We start from the raw sequence: 18189 nt of genomic DNA, 5'->3' as shown, positions 1-18189 counted from the left end.
GCACTTTAGGAAGTGGTATAATAGTAATTTCAATACAATGTTTGTCTGGTGTAAAAATCTGTGCTCCTTTTACTATTTATTCCATGCAGCCTCTCAATATTGACAAGTAAGGAGTGAACATAATAACGGCAGAATTTGAAATCATATTACATGAAGAATAGTAAAAAAATTAGGAAATATCCAGTATGAGAGAAATTAGACTCAGAATGGTATTCTACCAAAAATTGAACATCTGAGGAGTCTAAGAATGAAGGGTGAGAATATATAAATTCTAGGGTCAGTATTTTTTCCATAAAATAATCTCACTCTCCCATGTATGCGTATACATACTTAGTAAACTGTATTATTTTATCTGATTCCTGGGAGGCCAAGTCTTTCTTTTGTAGGTAGTATATTGTAACAGAATTTATTAAAAATTATAAATAGTTCAATTGATTTTTCTGAGTTTCAATTATCTTGCCTGTATATCATTCCCTGTGTTTCATACTCTAGACCAGGGGTCAGCAAACTTTTGAGATGGAAGAGCCACCAGGGCTCAGCAAACTGCAGCTCACGAACTGTGGCTCTAAAGTAAAACTGAAAATGAAAATGAAACTATCATAGTTTCATTTATAAAATTTTTAAAGGATATTATTCACAGTGGTGATTATGTAAAAATATATTTATGGCTCTTGAATAATTTTTAAATTGTTATGAGGAACAGGATTGGCTCTTCCAGGGGTCAGCAAACTTTTGAGATGGAACACACCCCAAGAGCCACGTGTGGCTCGCGAGCTGCAAAAATTTGATTTACTTACTATTGTTATTTTATTCTGAAAATTAAAACTTTCATACAAATGCATATATACATAAATGACTCATACATAAATGTCACATATATGTACCTTTATGGGGTACAAATATCATTAAATAATCTTGGAAAGTCGTGAAGGGCTACAGAAACATTATATGATGCTCTCGGTGTTGGTGTTATTATTTTTTCCTTCTGAAAAGTAAACTTTTATAGGAATGTCTTTGCATAATGTTCTAATATAATAAACATTTTAATTTGCTATCTTCACAGATATTAGAGCCATACACTTATATAATTTTGGCTGTTACTTGAAGAAAGATTAATCTAGCCTGCCATGTAAAAACCTGAATTAATATTTATAGAGCACTCAACTGTTTCATGGTGCTGCTTAGCCTATTTACGCATAGTTGTTTCAGTATTTAAAAACAAACTCCAAGGGCCGGCCGAGTGGCTCAGTTGGTTAAGAGCTCGCTCAAGAGTTTGAGCTCTGAGCAACAGCAGTTCGAGTCCAGCCTGAGCTGAGCAGCCGCTGAGCTGCCAACAGGTGGCAGGATGGCTCAGCTAAAACAAAACAAAACAAAACAAAACAAAACAAACTCCAAAAATTAAACTGAATTTTATTTGTAAATGAAGATATTCTCTAGAATACTGCTCTTGTTTTCCAGGTAGGACATTTTATAGCAACTTGGGGAAAAGAGATCACTATGGAACAATTAGTATTTCTGGGCCTGATTTTACCAATAGGCAGCAGTACGTATAATGTGAGTCAAAGGGAAGGCAACTGGCTTCACACAGTTTCCCTATCTAGCATGCCTTCAGGATGTTTTTTTTTTGTTTACTGTCTAAAGAATATGTTGGAAGACCCTGAAAGAGAAGGGGGACATCAGTCTGATTATTAATGATTCCCTAATTACCATAGAGGCATCCTTTCTAAACATGAAGTCAAATACTTCAGGGTAAGTTTTCTCTGAGTATTGTGTAAATTACCATGTGAGGTGGTAACAAAACTATGGCATTCCATCCAGTTCAATTTCATGGGTAGTAATAGAAACTAGGTCCAAGATTGTGGAAATGGTTTAGACTAACCACTGTGAGTGGACAGGTAATCTAGAATAGTTTTCTTTCTATTTTTGAGTGTTTATATTTCTTTTGAAGACTACCTGACCATAAATAGTCCAGGCTAATTTCAGGAACATATATCTGTCAGTTTTATTGGATCATTGAAAGTACCAATTGACAGGGCCTGGGCTGAGTCAGTTGTGTGCAGGCTGATGTACGGACCCTGACCCCAGACAAAGTCTGGGCCCACACAAGCAGGGGCCACTGATGCGTGGACCCTGACCCCAGGTGTAACAAAACTTGACTCTGGAGCCTGCTGCACAGGTGCCAGGCTCTGGTGACGTAAGCTCTTTACGTAAGCATGATTTACAGCCACGGGAGGGAGCGTGCTGCTTCAGTTCACTCTCCTCCCCCAAAACCTCTGTGTGATGGTTGCTATTGCTGAATATAGTAGCTAGCTGGTTCTTCCTCATGTCAGCTCTGTGTGCTTTCTTTTCCCTGGGCATCTCACCGCTGAAAGCCCCCCCAGAAGCCCCCTGGTGACGAAACCAATACTTTTGGCTTGAAAAGTATTTTATTTTTTCTGTACTCAGTGGAGGCACTGAGTTAAGAGAAATTTTATTATTGATGAATTTTATGCTTGTATCTCTCAATTGTGTGTGTTTTTGTGTCTATATATCCCTATGAATATATTAATATTCTACCCATATACAAAGATTAAAATGTCAACAATTGTCAACTAACATAGAGCTTCATATGGTTTTTAGGTTAATTTACACAATAACTAGCAATATATACTATGACATGTAATTATCCAGGCCTCTTTTTTCTACTGTAAAACTGAGGGTTCCACTTAAAGAAGCTTTAAGATTCCTTCGGGATCAAAGTTTTAATAAATTCATTTATATATCATCATCCCAAGCATTGTTTGTATACTATTTTAGGGAATATATGGTATAAATATTACGAAGGAATACATTTTTTTTCTATAGCCCTTTTCACAGCATCCTTCACTTCCTTGTTTCTTAAGCTATAAATCAATGGGTTTAACATAGGAATCACCAGGGTATAGAGCACAGATATCACTTTTTCTTGTTCCAAGGAATATTGGGAGCTTGGTTGAATGTAACTAAAGCTTATAGAGCCATAGAACAGAGTCACAGCTGTTAGATGTGAAGCACACGTGGAGAAAGCTTTGTGTCTACCTGCTGCTGAGCAGATCCTCAGGATAGCTGCAACAATGAAGATGTAGGAGATAATCACAGTCAAGAAAGTGATCATTGCAATAATGCCAGAGAAGATTAAAAGCAACAGTTCATTCATGAATGTGTCAGAACACGACAGCTTCAACAGTGGGGGAAGATCACAGAAAAAGTGACTGATGATATTGGGCCCACAGAAAGACAATTTCACCAAGCCAATTGTGTGTGTCAATGAGTTGATTAAACCTCCTACAAATGATCCAATGACCAGGGCAACACAAACTATTTTAGTCATAGCCACTGTATAAAGTAAAGGGTTCACGATGGCCATGTAGCGGTCATACGCCATTGCTGCCAGCAAGAAGCCCTCAGTGGTAAGGAGTGACACGAACAAAAAATATTGCACAATGCATGCAGAAAAAGAGATTGTCTCCCGATCAACAAAGAAGTTCAGCAGCATTCTGGGTGCAAAGACTGACGAATAGCAGGCATCCACAAATGAGAGGCAGCTAAGGAAACGATACATGGGAGTTTGGAGTTTGGGAGTTGTTTGGATTAGAAGAAGCATGCCTAGATTCCCCACCAAAGAAATGGTATAAATAAGCAGAACCAACATGAAGAGGACCACTTTCAGTTGAGCATGATCTGTCAGTCCCAAAAGGATAAACTCAGTAACGAATGTACAATTAACATCAGCCATGTGTTTGTTTTTTTTCGGTATCTGTTAACGATAAGAAGATTGGACAAAATTGAGAATAATTGTGCTGCGTTAGCAAGACTACTGGGAATCCCTAACTAGCTATGCAACTTGAGTTTCTGACTTCTGTGCTGTTGTGGCTTTAGCTCTAAAATTAGAAAATTTTAAATAGAACGTCTCTAGCCTCTTCAAGTGCTGTATTTGCCTGTGCCATACAGCAATTCCATGAGTAAAAAATGCAGACATAAGGGTCTTAACTTCAGGATGCATTCAAAATGCTGATCTTAGTGTGAGTTTCATTCTAAAATATGTAAAGCACAGTTCAGTTTATAAAGCATCGTAACCAAAGTTGAAAATTAAATCTATTGTACCATGAAAATCTCTTTTAAACTTCTCACTTTGGATTTAGTAGTAGCTAATGTCAAATAGATCAAGATGTAAGAATAAGCTCTACTGTGGCATTTAAATCAAGATATTCCACTTATGCCTTTATACTTAGTTCATACGCCACATTTAAAAAAAAAACTTGGATGTGATGAAAGGCAAGGCTCTAACATCCACAATCTCTGAAGCCATCCTTAGAAAATAGGCAGAGACACTGGCTTTGGAGAAGAGTGTCCCTGAGAATGGGGGAAGAGAGTGCTCTCAGCTGGAATATGAAATGTAGTGAACAGCAACTTGTCATTGGCCTTTGATACTCAATAGTAAGATCTTATTCAGGAAACCCAGGAAACAGATGATCCTTTTTTCTGAGAAAAAGCAAAGCAAACCTATAAAATAGGTTTTTGATATTGCACCACACTTCTTAGATTATGCAATGTCTTTCTCACTTAATCAGTGCACCTTTATTGACAATTATTACATTTTATCTAAAAATTTTAAGTATATTTTCACATTTATATAAAAATAAATGTTTTAAACATTCACAATACTATAGCTTTACCTCTATGAAATAATGGATGTTTTTGGTGGCTTCATTTTTTTCACTTACAAGATACTATTTCTTGAGTACAATAGGCAAAACTCAGAAAAGAAATGCCAGATTACAGAAATAATAAGAAATGAAAAGATAACTGTTACATCTGAACTATCTCCAGTGACAGGTGAGCAATCCCCATGGAAATATGTAGTCATGACAGATTGTAGTCAATCCTTTAGAGAAGAGTATTTCAAATTGAATTAATACACTGATTTTTCATTGTTTCAGTAAAAGTTGCATAACAATTTTGGTATTAATGTAGAAGAGATTTAAGTGTAGGATAAGAGGTAAGAATAAAAGACCAAATTACAAATTCCTTCCACGCTTGAATTTGAAGTTTTTATCATATTAAAATTTGAACATCATTTTTTCTTCTTTCAATCTTTTTTCTTTTTTGTACTTTAACTGCTTTGCAAGATGTATGTATAAAAGATATTCAAATAAATGAATTTAACTTACCAGTGGAAGAAAAAACGTTCAACACCTTGGCTCACTTAGGAACCTCATGACCACTCATTGTCATGGTTTACTTCTCTATTTCCCCAAAACAAAGTACACACACACACACACACACACACACACACACACACACTCACAGTTAAATTTGTCTGACATTTACAGTACTGCATAAATTAGGTAAATAATAGCAGTTATAAATAGCAGGATTAAAATTGAAATTTCTCCTTTAATATATGAGAGTCAAATTCACAGCCTCCACGGTGTGAAAGCAAGAGTGAGATTATCAAAACACAATCGTGTCAGAAGATACGTTTAGATAAAAAGCTCAATTATATATTGACCTTAGTTCAAATGGGAATAGAGTCTCTGGAGTTAATCTTCTGTTTAAAAGGATATAATGAATATATTATTAAAAGTTCCTTTGTGTTTCTTGAGGATTTAGATAACTTTCAAGAATTTAATGGCTCCCTTAAGGCATTAAATTTTGAATGTTACAACGAATAGGAGAAAATGTAGGGCGAGTGTATATGGAAAAAAAAAACACACAGAACATATGATCTCTGAAAAAAATATGGTAGAATTGATAGGGATATCTGCTTTGTGCTTTGGCATGGGAAGCTTTTCAGAACACGTTATCTGGGCCAAGTTGTCAGAAACACACACACACACACACACACACACACACACACACACACACACACACACACCCAAAACCAAAACATCACTGAAATTCAAGGTAGTAGAGGAAGATCCGATAAAAAGCAATTCTATTCCTTTACTTCCTTGAATTATGAGAATGGTATCAAAGAAAATTAAAATTACTACTTCTTCAAAGCTGCCTTGAAATGAACCTGACCATCCTTCTCTTGAATGTTTATTTCTCCATCTAGTATGTGTTTGCTGATAGACAATTTTGGGGTTTTGGTCTTTACCTTAAAATAAATTATGAGAGATTCTGGTAGCAATATTTCACACTGTTCCTTACATATGTATCTAAATAAGAAATGTGCTTTATTCTTTATTCTAAACACCATTAAATGTTTCTTCCTAAATGCAAATTCCCTAAATCCCTAAATTAACAGCCATTGGGGTAGGTGATAGGAGTAAGGATTAGGTAATATTCTAAGCTTGAATTAGGCAAAAAAGGTGATCCATCATGTTAAAAGGCCTAGAATATTCTAAATACCTGATACATTCTCATATACAAGTATACATAGTTCATTCCCAGTTTATATATGAAGAATTATGTAAGAAATATATGTAAGAAATATAAAGAGGTTAAATTTCTCAGATCAATGTTTTCTATTCTAGGAAACTGTAGATTAAGGACAAAAAATTACCTGAAAACAATTTTATAAATGTCTATATTTATTGGCACTCAGTAGAAAAGAAAAACAACAAATAACTACATTCAGAAAGTTGTTATCAGGTCCTTTGTCTTCTGAAGGTCTATGAACCCCTTGAATTTATATGTAATACTATGTTTAAAAACATATATTTCTGGAAAGTGGCCTCATACCAATCATTATATTTATTTATTAGCATTATTCAAAACTAATTTGGCACATGTTTGTTAATGTGAGTTTTTTTGTCATGAGAGAAGACTTTCTGTGAATAATATTATTCAGAAATTATATTAATTAATACAATATATTAAAGTGTTATGTTTTAGAAAATAATTTTTTTTCAAATAAAAATTTTTGAGGAACAATTATGATACTATAAGCTGTGGTCACTTTAAGTGTATAATATAATGAATTTTGACAATCATATACTCCAGAGCAATTACTACCACAATCAAAATATAAAACATTTTCATAACCCCCAAAGTCTCTTGCTTTCTTTGAAAGAAACCCCTATCTCTTACCTCCAACCCCAAGAAACTCCTGATTAGCTTTCTATCTCCCTTTAAGCTTTGCTTTTGCAGAGTTTCATAAAATTGAGATAATATGGAGTACGTTTTTCTTGTTTGGATTTTTTACAATCAGAATAATGTTTTGAGACCTATCCACATTGTCACATAAATCTTTAGTTTCTTCCTTTGTATTGCCAACCAACGTTCCATTGTATATATATAGCAAATTTTGTTTATTCGTTCACCAGTTAATTGACTTCAGTCCCTGGAAATACACCATTAAAAAACTAAAAACGTAAGCTATAGAATATGGAAAGATGTTCAAAGCATGTGTATATAACAAGGCACTTATATCCAGAATACATTAAAAACTATTGCCAACCTATAAGGAAAAGACAAGCAAGACAATAAATATGAAAAATTTAGAAAAGGGACTTTGTAATGAAGAACATTCAGATAGCCAATAAACATACACAATAATGTTTAATATAATTACTCATACATTTATGACAGGTATATGAAAATGGTGCAGACACTTTGGGGAATAACAAAAGTGATGAAATTTTAACAAAACTGATCAACAAAAATGAGAGCAAACACAAATTACTAATAACATAAATGAAAAGGAGAATATCATCAGAGGTTCTATATCTGTACACCCATATTCACTGCAGCATTATTTACAATAGCCAAGACATGGAAACAACCCAAATGCCCATCATCTGATGAATGGTTAAGGAAAATGTGGTATATTCATACAATAGAGTACTATTCAGCCTTAATAAAGACAGAAATCCTGCCATCTGTAATAACATGAGTTAACTTGGAGGACATCATGCTAAGTGAAATTAGCCAGTCACAAAAAGACAAATACAGTATTATGTGATTCCTTCCACTTACAAGAAGTTTCTAAAATAACAAATTCATAGAAGCAGAGAATAGAGTGTTTCCGTTTAAAATTATTTAATTCTCAAGGGCTGGTCAAGTGGCTCAGTTGGTTAAGATGTCACTCAAGAGCGTGAGCTCTGAGCAACAGGGTTGCCAGTTCAATTCCCTGCCTGAGCTGAGCTGCCAACAGGTGGCAGGATGACTCAGCTAAAAAATAAATAAAATAAAAAATAAAATAAAATTATTTAATTCTGTTTTGAAGTATTTCATCTCAAAAAGAATTTCTAACTTTTTCCTTATTTTCTTTAATATGTAAATCAGAGTATTTTTTGAAGTCTTTTTCTAACTCTAGCATGACACTCTTCTGTGGTACTGCTTATATTTACACATGCCCCTAAATCAAAGAAATGCATTGCTAAATGCCACCTGAGGACTGGCACCTCAGGGGGAGAAGAAGAGGTGACAGAAGGGAGCGGGGAGGCAATTCTGCTCATAGAAATAAAAACCTACATACAACGTGCTTCCCTCCCTTGGGTCAGCCCTCTCCATGCCTCAGATTGTACTTTCTTTTACTAATAAACTTCTGCTTTCATGCTGCACCAATTTCAGTCACTTGATTTAATTAATTCCTTCAAGAAGATGAAGAGCCAAAATCACCAATGTCACTTTCCAGGTAATAGTAACAGATTACGTTAGTGAGGAGGTAATAAGAAATCTCAAAAACTTAAATAAGCCTACATGACCACTTCGTAAACATTACTAAGCAAAGTCCAGAGTAAGCAGAGTATCTAGAGAAGACCACGTTTTCGTGATTCTTAAAGGGCTTATCACTGAGATTAGAGGTTTTTTATGGTTACTTCCTTTTACTTTGGGGGGCGCAAACTGTAGCGCATTGTGTAGATGTGAATCTCAGATGTCCACAGGTTGGATCATTAGCACCTTTTCTGGTCTCTCAAAACTGGAACTAATCAGAGCACCATGTCCTCTCAGTAGTTGTTTGGTAGATGTCTCTGCTTTCACTTTGATTAAATGTACTTCCTTTTATACATAAAACAAATTAAAGAACTGACATGTTCGCTAAAGCTCAAGCAGGTTGGGATAAAGTCACAATACCCAGAATAAATGCAACTGCAGGAACTAAAGAAACATGTTCCGATCACATATATTCTACTCAGGCTAGTGTTCAAATGTTCTAATGATGAAATAACTAACCTTGTCTTCTTTCTTTCTGAATGGGAACATTCATACATGCTCCATTTACCATTCATACGTGATTTGTTATAAAATTGATATAAATTAATGCATGACATCATACTCCAAAAATTTTAAGTCATTCACATTAAAGTTTTATGAGAGATTATACACACACATACACACACCGAATTAAATGAATTTTTGCTCTACTTTGGGAATATTTATATAGAAACATATGCTTTTCTTCTCTCTAATAATTCAATACGCATCATAGAGCTGTGTACAGTGTGAACATTTTGCGTATGTTTTATGTAGGTTTATTAGCATTTTACATAATTTTATATTTAGCGCTCTTCAATCACAAAAATAATATTTCCAGTACTTGTGTGTTTGGAAAAGGGTAGTAGATGGTTTTGTTAAGTTCTGTTGTTAACTTATTAGCATGTCTTAGATATTTTAGCATAACAGCAGACTAAGTTATAATATATGCAGACAAATAAAATAATGAAGTGTCTATCCAAATATTTTACAAATTTAGAAAACTACAACAACATGATTATACATTTGTGAAGAGCCTGATAGAACAACATTAGCCTTTAAATACAAAATGGAAGATACTACCATGCCATAAGAGAACAAAGTTAACTAGAACTAATAGCAATGTATTCGGTATAAATCATGGCATGTCTCCACTATACTTAAACAGTGTTTGCAGTTGACTGAGAGAAAGTTGCATTCTCAATGAATACTCACTCCTGATCTCTAGCTTTATGTCATCAACGGGCAAACATTAGCTCATGTGTTTCAAGAAAATGTTTTTTAATCTAAGAAAAAAGTTATCTATGGATGTATTCCTTTGAAGATAATTATTTGCTATATCCTTTAAGTATGACCTACAAACAATTTTGTCTAATACCACTAGAAAAATTGGCATTTTTCAACTCATGCCATAAAATTTATTTGCTCCCAACTCCCAGTGCTCATGTAAGGGCAATAAAGATGCAGAGTTGGGTTGGCCGAGTGGCGCGATGGTTAAGAACTGGCTTGGGATGCCAGAGGGCCCCGGTTCGGATCCCACATATGAGGGCCAGTGACACTGCCCTCCACAGCTAAGATGCTGAACAACAGCTCAACCTGGAGCTGGGCTGCCTGAGTCGCCGGCAACAGTGTAGGCTGCAGTCCCTGTGGCAGTGGGTTGACACGGGCTACCGAATGTAGCCAGCAGCCGCAGTGAGAGGCTGTCCAGAAGCTGGCGACTGATCTGCCTCGCCAGGGAAGAGCGCAATGATGGTGCCAACTTGGGCCAGTGAAGCAGCGTCCTCCACAACTAGATTGAAGAACAAAACGACAGCAACTTGTCTGTTCCCCTTCCCCCAATTCCCCAGCACTGTTCCCATCACCCAATTCCCCAATAAAAATCTTAAAAAAAAAAGATGCAGAGTTGTCACATAGACTGAATTTATGACTTGAATGAAGAGCAAATATTTTTACAGAGGGAACACCAGTGTTAATATTTTAAGTTTGTGCATTGCATTACTTCTATGACTGAAATGTAATATAGCTTCTCAGCATTCTTTTCTGTCCCCATAGAAGTAGAAAAAGAAATCTAATTATATGTAATTGTCACAAATATTCTAGCTTAGTCTAATTTCTTCTAAACTGTGGCCTACTTCATAAAACATATCTATTCAGCTTTACATTTATGTGCTTATTTTATTAAAATTATGTGTTAATTTTCTGTAGTTATGGGTATTAGCAAAGAAGAGCTTAGAAATCAATAGAAATTGGGGAATAATGCAGGACAAAATTAATAAAATCACATCTGAGGTGTTCTTACCAAATTACTATTCTGACTCATTTCAAGTAGTGACCTCGCTCTAATGGTTTCATTTGCTTTTGAACAAAGAAATAGTGTTGAGCAAGTTTAGTGATTGTCTCTTTGGGATAATTTTGTCTCTGAAGGGACGATTGGCAAGGTTTGGATACATTTTGTTTGTCATAGATAGGTAGAATGCTGCTAGCATCTAGTGAGTGGAGAGCAGGATGCTGCTAATCGCCCTAAAATGTACAAGGTAGGTCTCTCCCCACCGCATCCCCACCCCTAACAAAGAAGTACTGGCCCAATGTCACTAGCGCTGCTTTTAGAAACTCTGGGCTAGATACACTCATCACAATTTTATATTTTACAAACACATTATAGTTTATTTTAAACTAACTTATTTTGGAAAATGAGAAAATAAGTCTAAGATTAAATTGGTCCCTATTAAGAAAGCTGGCGTTCTTCCTAATGCAACCTTATGCCCATTATCACAATGGAAAGATGATTAGAAGTCAGCTCATTTAATGATAATCTTGTCAATTTTTTAACATAGAATACATTAAAATTAAAATAACAATTCAAAATAACCCATACATTTTAGAAACTACTAAAAAAATAAGAACAAATGAATAACATTATACCCTGTACTCTGTCTGACAAAGTCTTCGTAGTGGGGCAAATGTTTTAACATGATGAAGAGTCACTAAGTTGCATATGTATTCCAGCTTTTTTACTCAATGGCAACATCTAAGATCATTTGGAAAACCTCACAGATATTTTTTAAATGCCCAATTTCTTTTTAGGGATTCAAATCCTGACTGTTGTCTTAAAATCCAATACTGGTAAAATAACAAACAATTATATGCCATCACATTGTAGCAGGCACTCTGTAAAAGTTTTACATAGGCAGTATCCTAGGAGATGTTCTATCATCTAATTCTCAAGTATTAGATATACTATTGGGTTGTCGGAAAAGTCATAAAGTATTTTTTCTATGTTTTTGCTGCAAAAATGAATCATGACTTTTCTGACAACCCAATAGTAGCTTTACATATATTCATTCATTTAAACATTAAAACAACCCATTTCATTAGGCAATGCCTTATTGTCTCCATTTTGCAGGGTTACATTCAGTGTAAACTAATCCAGTCATTTCTATTTTCATAATAACTACAAAATGTACAATAATGTATTTTCACATCATGTATATGCAATTTACTCCTTCTACCTTGCCAGCATTAAATGAAAAGAAAGTGGAGACTGAAGGATCAAAAGCAACTACAGAAAATCTCTGATAATTTAATCATTGAACTTGATCCCAGAGAAAGAAATAATTGTACTTTCAATTGGTTTGCATTGTCAATTTATAGAATAAAATGATTGGAGCAATTGTTTACCTCTTCTTGAAGACAGAGCCTCAAAGATAATGTCAGTAACAATTGTGCAAAAAGTAATGCATATAGTTTATAATCTTGATGATCTTCACAAACTTGGTTGGTTTTCGCATGTACCCACTGTGAATGGAAGAGTTGAGGATCTCTTATAGTAATCAACTGAGCCCCAAGAGAAATGATGTGTCATAACTTCACTCTGTCCTAATATTAAAGAGGCCATAGCTAGGTTCCTTATATCTGGCTTTCTGAGAGCTAGTGAAACCACCACTCTCATTATGAGTAATATCAAATTTCCCTGATGATACGTGTTCTGTAAGTGCAGAATCTAGACTTATTTTCCCAAACAGAGAAAGCTACTCATTTATCCATCCGTCCATTTATTCATCCATTAAACACACATGTATTGAGAATTACATGTTCCATACGTATATGGTGCCATATACCAGGTGTTATATAAGTATTGAAAAATAAACCAAAACACATACTCCCTGCTGCCACGAAGCTTCCAATATGGGTGGGTAGACAGACAAGTCAATATATACCTTCAATACAACATGATAAGGAATATAATAAATCACTATACAACATATTTTAAGAACACTAATTGGAGAGCAATTATTACTGTTTATTTTAATTCAGGAATGTTTCACAGAATAGAAGAACTTCGGAGAGAACATTTCTATAAGAGAGGACGAAAGCACTTTAATGTCGTAAGAATGAAAAGTTATCTTTATTTCTGGGAAATGGAGATGAATTTTAAATAGTTGACACATAAGACGTCCATGACATAGTATCGATAATGAAATTGAAAGGGCAGGCTATACCTTAAATATTTTCCAGTGATTTAAATTCTTATTCATTTGAAAATCCAACTTTTTTCTAATAGTTTTTTGAGGGTGTTTTTTACATCCTTGTTTCTGAAGCTATATATTATTGGGTTAAACATGGGGAAAACAACAGTATAAAACAGTGCAACTACCTTATCAGTGTTTAGGGAATAGCTGGTGGTGGGGCGTAAGTACATAAATAGGAGTGTTCCATAGAATAAGGTGACTGCTATGAGATGGGAAGCACAGGTAGAGAAAGTTTTGCTTCTGCCACCTGAAGACTTGATGTTCAAAACAGTGATGAGGATATGAAAGTAAGAGACAAATATGACCATGAAAGTGCTGGTCTGGATGAAGCCACACAAGGCAAAGAGCAGAAGCTCATTGATATGAGTGTCTGCACATGATAAAGCCAGAAGAGGTGGGATATCACAGAAAAAATGGTTGACAAGATTGGAGCCACAAAATGGCAGTCTGAATGTGAGGCAGACATGTACCATCGAAGTCATACTTCCACTGAAGTATGCCAACACGATGAAGCAGACACAGACTCTCCTAGACATAAGTGTAGGATAGAGCAGAGGGTTGCAGATGGCTGCATAGCGGTCATACGCCATTACTGCCAGGACAAGGCACTCAGCATCAGCAAAACAAGCAAAAAAAAACATTTGTAGTGCACAGCCATAGAGAGAGATGGTTTTCCTGGATTTTAAAAAATTCACCAGCGTTTTAGGAGTGATTGCTGTAGAATAGCTGATGTCTAGAAAAGACAAGTTGCTGAGAAAATAATACATGGGGGTTTGCAGGTTTGAATTGATATTAACTAAGATTATTAAACCCATATTTCCCACCACAGTTAGTGTATATACTATGAGAAATACCAAGAACAGTGTGACTCTGAGAGGTAGATAATCTGTGAATCCAACAAGTAGGAACTCAGTTGGCATGGTATAATTACTCTCCAACATCTTCTTGGTTTTCTTGTCTTTCTCTTCCAAAATAGATGTGTCAGGATACAAGGTCTGACAATGAGCTCTCTGAACTCATCCTAGAAGAAGTGCTACATACCTCATTGCTGAATATCACTATGGTTACCTTTGAAGTATTCCCCTTGAGAAGCTATGCACCGATGCCAGCACCTAGTCCACCCTTCAAAGCAATTTTGGAACTCTTTCTGGAATGTCCATCAGAGCCGTAGTCATATTACCCTTGATGTCCTGAATGTCATCAAAATGTCTTCCTTTCAATATTTCCTTTATCTTTGGGTAAAGAAAGAAGTCATTGGGGGCCAGATCAGGTGAGTAGTGAGAGTGTTCCAATACAGTTATTTGTTTACTGGCTAAAAACTCCCTCACAGACAGAGCTGTGTGAGCTGGTACGTTGTGATGCAAGAGCCATGAATTGCTGTGAAAAGTTCAAGTCATCTAACTTTTTCATTCAGTCTTTTCAGCACTTCCAAATAGTAAACCTGGTTAACTGTTTCTCCAGTTGGTACAAATTCATAATGAATAATCCCTCTGATATCAAAATAAGTTTAGTAACATTGTTGCAAAAGTTCACGAACTTAATTGTCAGATGTAGTATGTGAGTTGACTTGAATGATGGGTGAAGCAAGAAAATCTTCTTTCTTCTAAGGAAGGAAATGGAATGACAATAAAACCACAGTTATGGCATTTTCTGTGACATAGTTGGTTTGTTTTCATGGTGACTTTCTTTAAAAGAGGTAATTACAAACTATCATTAACAGCAGAGGATGTTTCTCAGAGGTGGTGTTTTCAAGATGCAGTAGCTCTTAAAAGCTGTGCACATTAAGAAATGATATTAATTCCTTTCAAGATGAAAGGGAATGCTTGAGGCTCAGTTGACAAGACCTGTTAGAATTATGAGAATTGCCAAAATCCTTAGAGGCAAAACTCCATTTTTTTAAATCCTAAAATCACCTTCTTTCATGTAAAAAAAGAGTTGAAAAACATTCTAGGCAAAAAGCACGCACAAGTAAACTAGGGAAGTCCACAGAAGAGTATCTGTGTACTTGGGAGGTAGTTTAACATAATGGTTAAGAGCACAGTAGTTATGGAAGAAATGACTGGGTTTAAATCTTAGCTTTGCTACTTACTGGTTGTGTGGCTTTGATAAGGTTGTTTAACCATTCTGTGATGGTTAAAGGAATAAATGAGTAGATATTTGTAAAATATTTATGTTACTGGTATATATTAAACACTCATATCAGTATTTATGAAATAAAATTTGTTAAAAGAAATAAATTGACCTTTAGGTTTCTTTTTAATTGCTTATTCAACAGCTTGAAATATCCAGATCATTGTCTCAAAATTCTTCTTATCTCTGGCATCATGGATACATGATCTGTGCTAGAAAAAAAGCCATTGTGGTTTTGTTTCTGTGTGTTCTATGCAAATGCATTGTTGGGCAGCAATCAATCTTTTACATGTGCCTTACAATAATAATAATAATAAGTAATAAGACAATAAATAATGGAGAATTGTTCTCTCTGCCATGCCTGGTAACCTCAAATTTTTCCCTCCCCCAACACCATGACCTGCAATGTTCTAGATGCACTGAGAAAGGAAGATGGTCTTTTTTGGGAATCAAATCTTTGATTAACAGTAAGTCCTCATGTACCATAGAGAGGTTCTTGAAACTTTAGTGAAACAAGGTATAACAAAACAAGTTTTACCCTAGGCTAACTGATATAAACAAGAGTTGTTTCTATAGCATCTGATTAACATTATAACAAAACAGTGTTGAACAAAATGGTGTATTTAGAGGACCTGCTCTACTTGTTTATGGCCTAAGTGAAGTTGCTTTAATCCAAGGGTGAATTCGTTCACTTAGGGGACGCCATGTGAATATCATGCCGTGGACTCATGAAGGGGGTCATCTTGCTGCCAACACTGGCACCTTCAATCCACTAGCATCACGCTCGAGCTACAAGGGACTTTCAATTAGCGCTGGCAGCTGGACATCAGCTCTTTTTCAAGAACAAATTGTACAAAGGTACATCTCAACTAAAGTTGGACTTTATTTCTTTTATCTCCTCTTTGCCTGGAACAATAGTATAATTAATCTATCATTAATTTGGAGTATGTTATTTCTTTGTTGACTTACTAAGAGATGTTATCCTGTATGCTATTGACTAATGAAATATTTTCATCATAAATTGTAATTCCTGCAGTGAACCTGTGTTAAATAAATTATTGACAATGTCACTCTCTGAGCATAATTTTGCCAAATGATGGACAAATGAGGAACAAACACAAAATAAGCACACTGTGTGTGACTATGTGTACATGCTCATAAAAACTGATGTTGTCTTACTGTTTAGGTTTAGCTTACTTAATTTAGCTTATTCAAATTAATTAGACCATTGCATTTACTAAATTCCAAAATAGACATAGTCAGCTTCCTCCTTATAGCAGGAAGGAGCACATGAATCAGGCAGTGAATTTGGGAACTGTCATGAGTGAGGTAAAGTTAGAATTATGCCCTCACCACCCATTGCTCCAGCCCACAGAGAGTCAGTTAAAATACATGATATCTAAAGTGACATTATCTTTGTTATACTCACACTCGATATTTTGTTGAAACTTTAGGGAATCAGTCACTTACCTTAGCACCATTTAGAATTTTGAACTGTAGTAATTTATTTTGTACAAGATGTTGACAATTCTCTTCAGATTTTCAAATACATCATATAAGGGATGAGTATTTATCTTTAATCTGTGACAAGTGGGACATTACCCTCAAGATAATTCCCAACCCCAGGAGGACTTTGGATAACAATTACTTTCATTCCAGTGATGCAGCTTGAATTTATTTTAAATGAGAAAGATGAAGAACAGTAACATAATCAACTATAATGTGGCCAGTTACAACAAATGTCTCTTTCACTAGGAGATCTCTGATTAAAAAATAACAGCAACAAAAAATCCTTAGATTACACTGGCCAATTAAAAAAAATGATTTCTCCTGTAAAGTCTACAATTTCTATCAGATATTCAAAGATATTTCAAAGCATTTAGTTATATGAGGGAATTTTAAAATACAAGCTCAATATTGAGAATAATCCCCAGGCACCCTAATTTTTGTTTGTTTCTCAATTATCTGAGTGACTAAAAGGAAATATATCATATGACTCAGGCAACCTGGATTTGAATGTGAGTTTGCCATTTCACAACTGAGACATTAATTAGGTTACTTATTTAATCTTAATTTTATTAATTTTCAAATTGTGAATAATAGTTGCCCACCTCATCAAATTCTTGGAAGGGTTGGAATAACGAATGCAAATACTTAGCCCTTTGTTCAGAAAATGATTGTTAATAATTGTTTATAAAGCCTCTTCCATTCCTTTAATGATTGTTAGCTTTCTTGTGCAATTCTAGCAGTTATATATAGCAATTAGATGAAATGGAAAATCACTATCAACTAGGATTTGCCCCACATAATTTTTTAATGAATATTTAATATTAAAAAATAAATCAATGCAATTCACTATATTATCATTCTAAAAATAAAATAAGTAATAATGCCAACGGATGGAGAACAAATGTTTGATATAATTCGACTTTTATTTATAACAAAATATTTCAGCAAATTAAAAACAGAATGGAACTTCCTGAACTTGATAAAAGTTTTAGACCAAAACCTACAGTTAATGTAATAGGAAACAAGGCAGAAATATGTGTACCCTTACCACTTCCTCTACATGATACTGATGGCCCCACCAGGGCAATAAGGCAAAAAAAGGAAAACAAAGTAAGAAAAAAAGTGAACAAAGTTTGGAAAGGAGAAAAATTAACATCTTAATTCAAAATTTTACATGTAAAAATTACCATTTGTTATAGCATCAAAGCAGGAAATGCTTAAGGGTAAAACTAATAAAATATGTATAAGAACTCTATACAACAAAATATTGTATGCAACAAAATAATGATGAAAGAAATTAAAGAACTGTGTAAATGGAGAGGTGTACTGTGTTTATGACCTGGGACACTTATGACTG

At 34.9% G+C, this 18189-nt stretch overlaps 2 protein-coding genes across 2 annotated transcripts; both read right to left on the bottom strand.

Moving 5' to 3' along the window:
- Positions 1–2815: 2815 nt before the first annotated feature.
- Positions 2816–3754, bottom strand: LOC109377615 (olfactory receptor 1052-like). Its single transcript, XM_019634023.1, has one exon. It carries the CDS (start codon positions 3752–3754, stop codon positions 2816–2818), a length of 939 nt encoding a protein of 312 aa, XP_019489568.1.
- Positions 3755–13195: 9441 nt separating this feature from the next.
- On the bottom strand, positions 13196–14134 carry LOC109377614 (olfactory receptor 5AS1). The gene has a single exon (XM_019634022.1). It carries the CDS (start codon positions 14132–14134, stop codon positions 13196–13198), a length of 939 nt encoding a protein of 312 aa, XP_019489567.1.
- Between the last annotated feature and the right edge of the window lie 4055 nt (positions 14135–18189).

This window comes from Hipposideros armiger, unplaced genomic scaffold, assembly GCF_001890085.2.
Source record: "Hipposideros armiger isolate ML-2016 unplaced genomic scaffold, ASM189008v1 scaffold_1481, whole genome shotgun sequence".
NCBI classification, from domain to species: Eukaryota; Metazoa; Chordata; class Mammalia; order Chiroptera; family Hipposideridae; genus Hipposideros; species Hipposideros armiger.
Note: the sequence above shows the minus strand (reverse complement) of the source record. Positions and strands in the feature narration are given on the sequence as shown.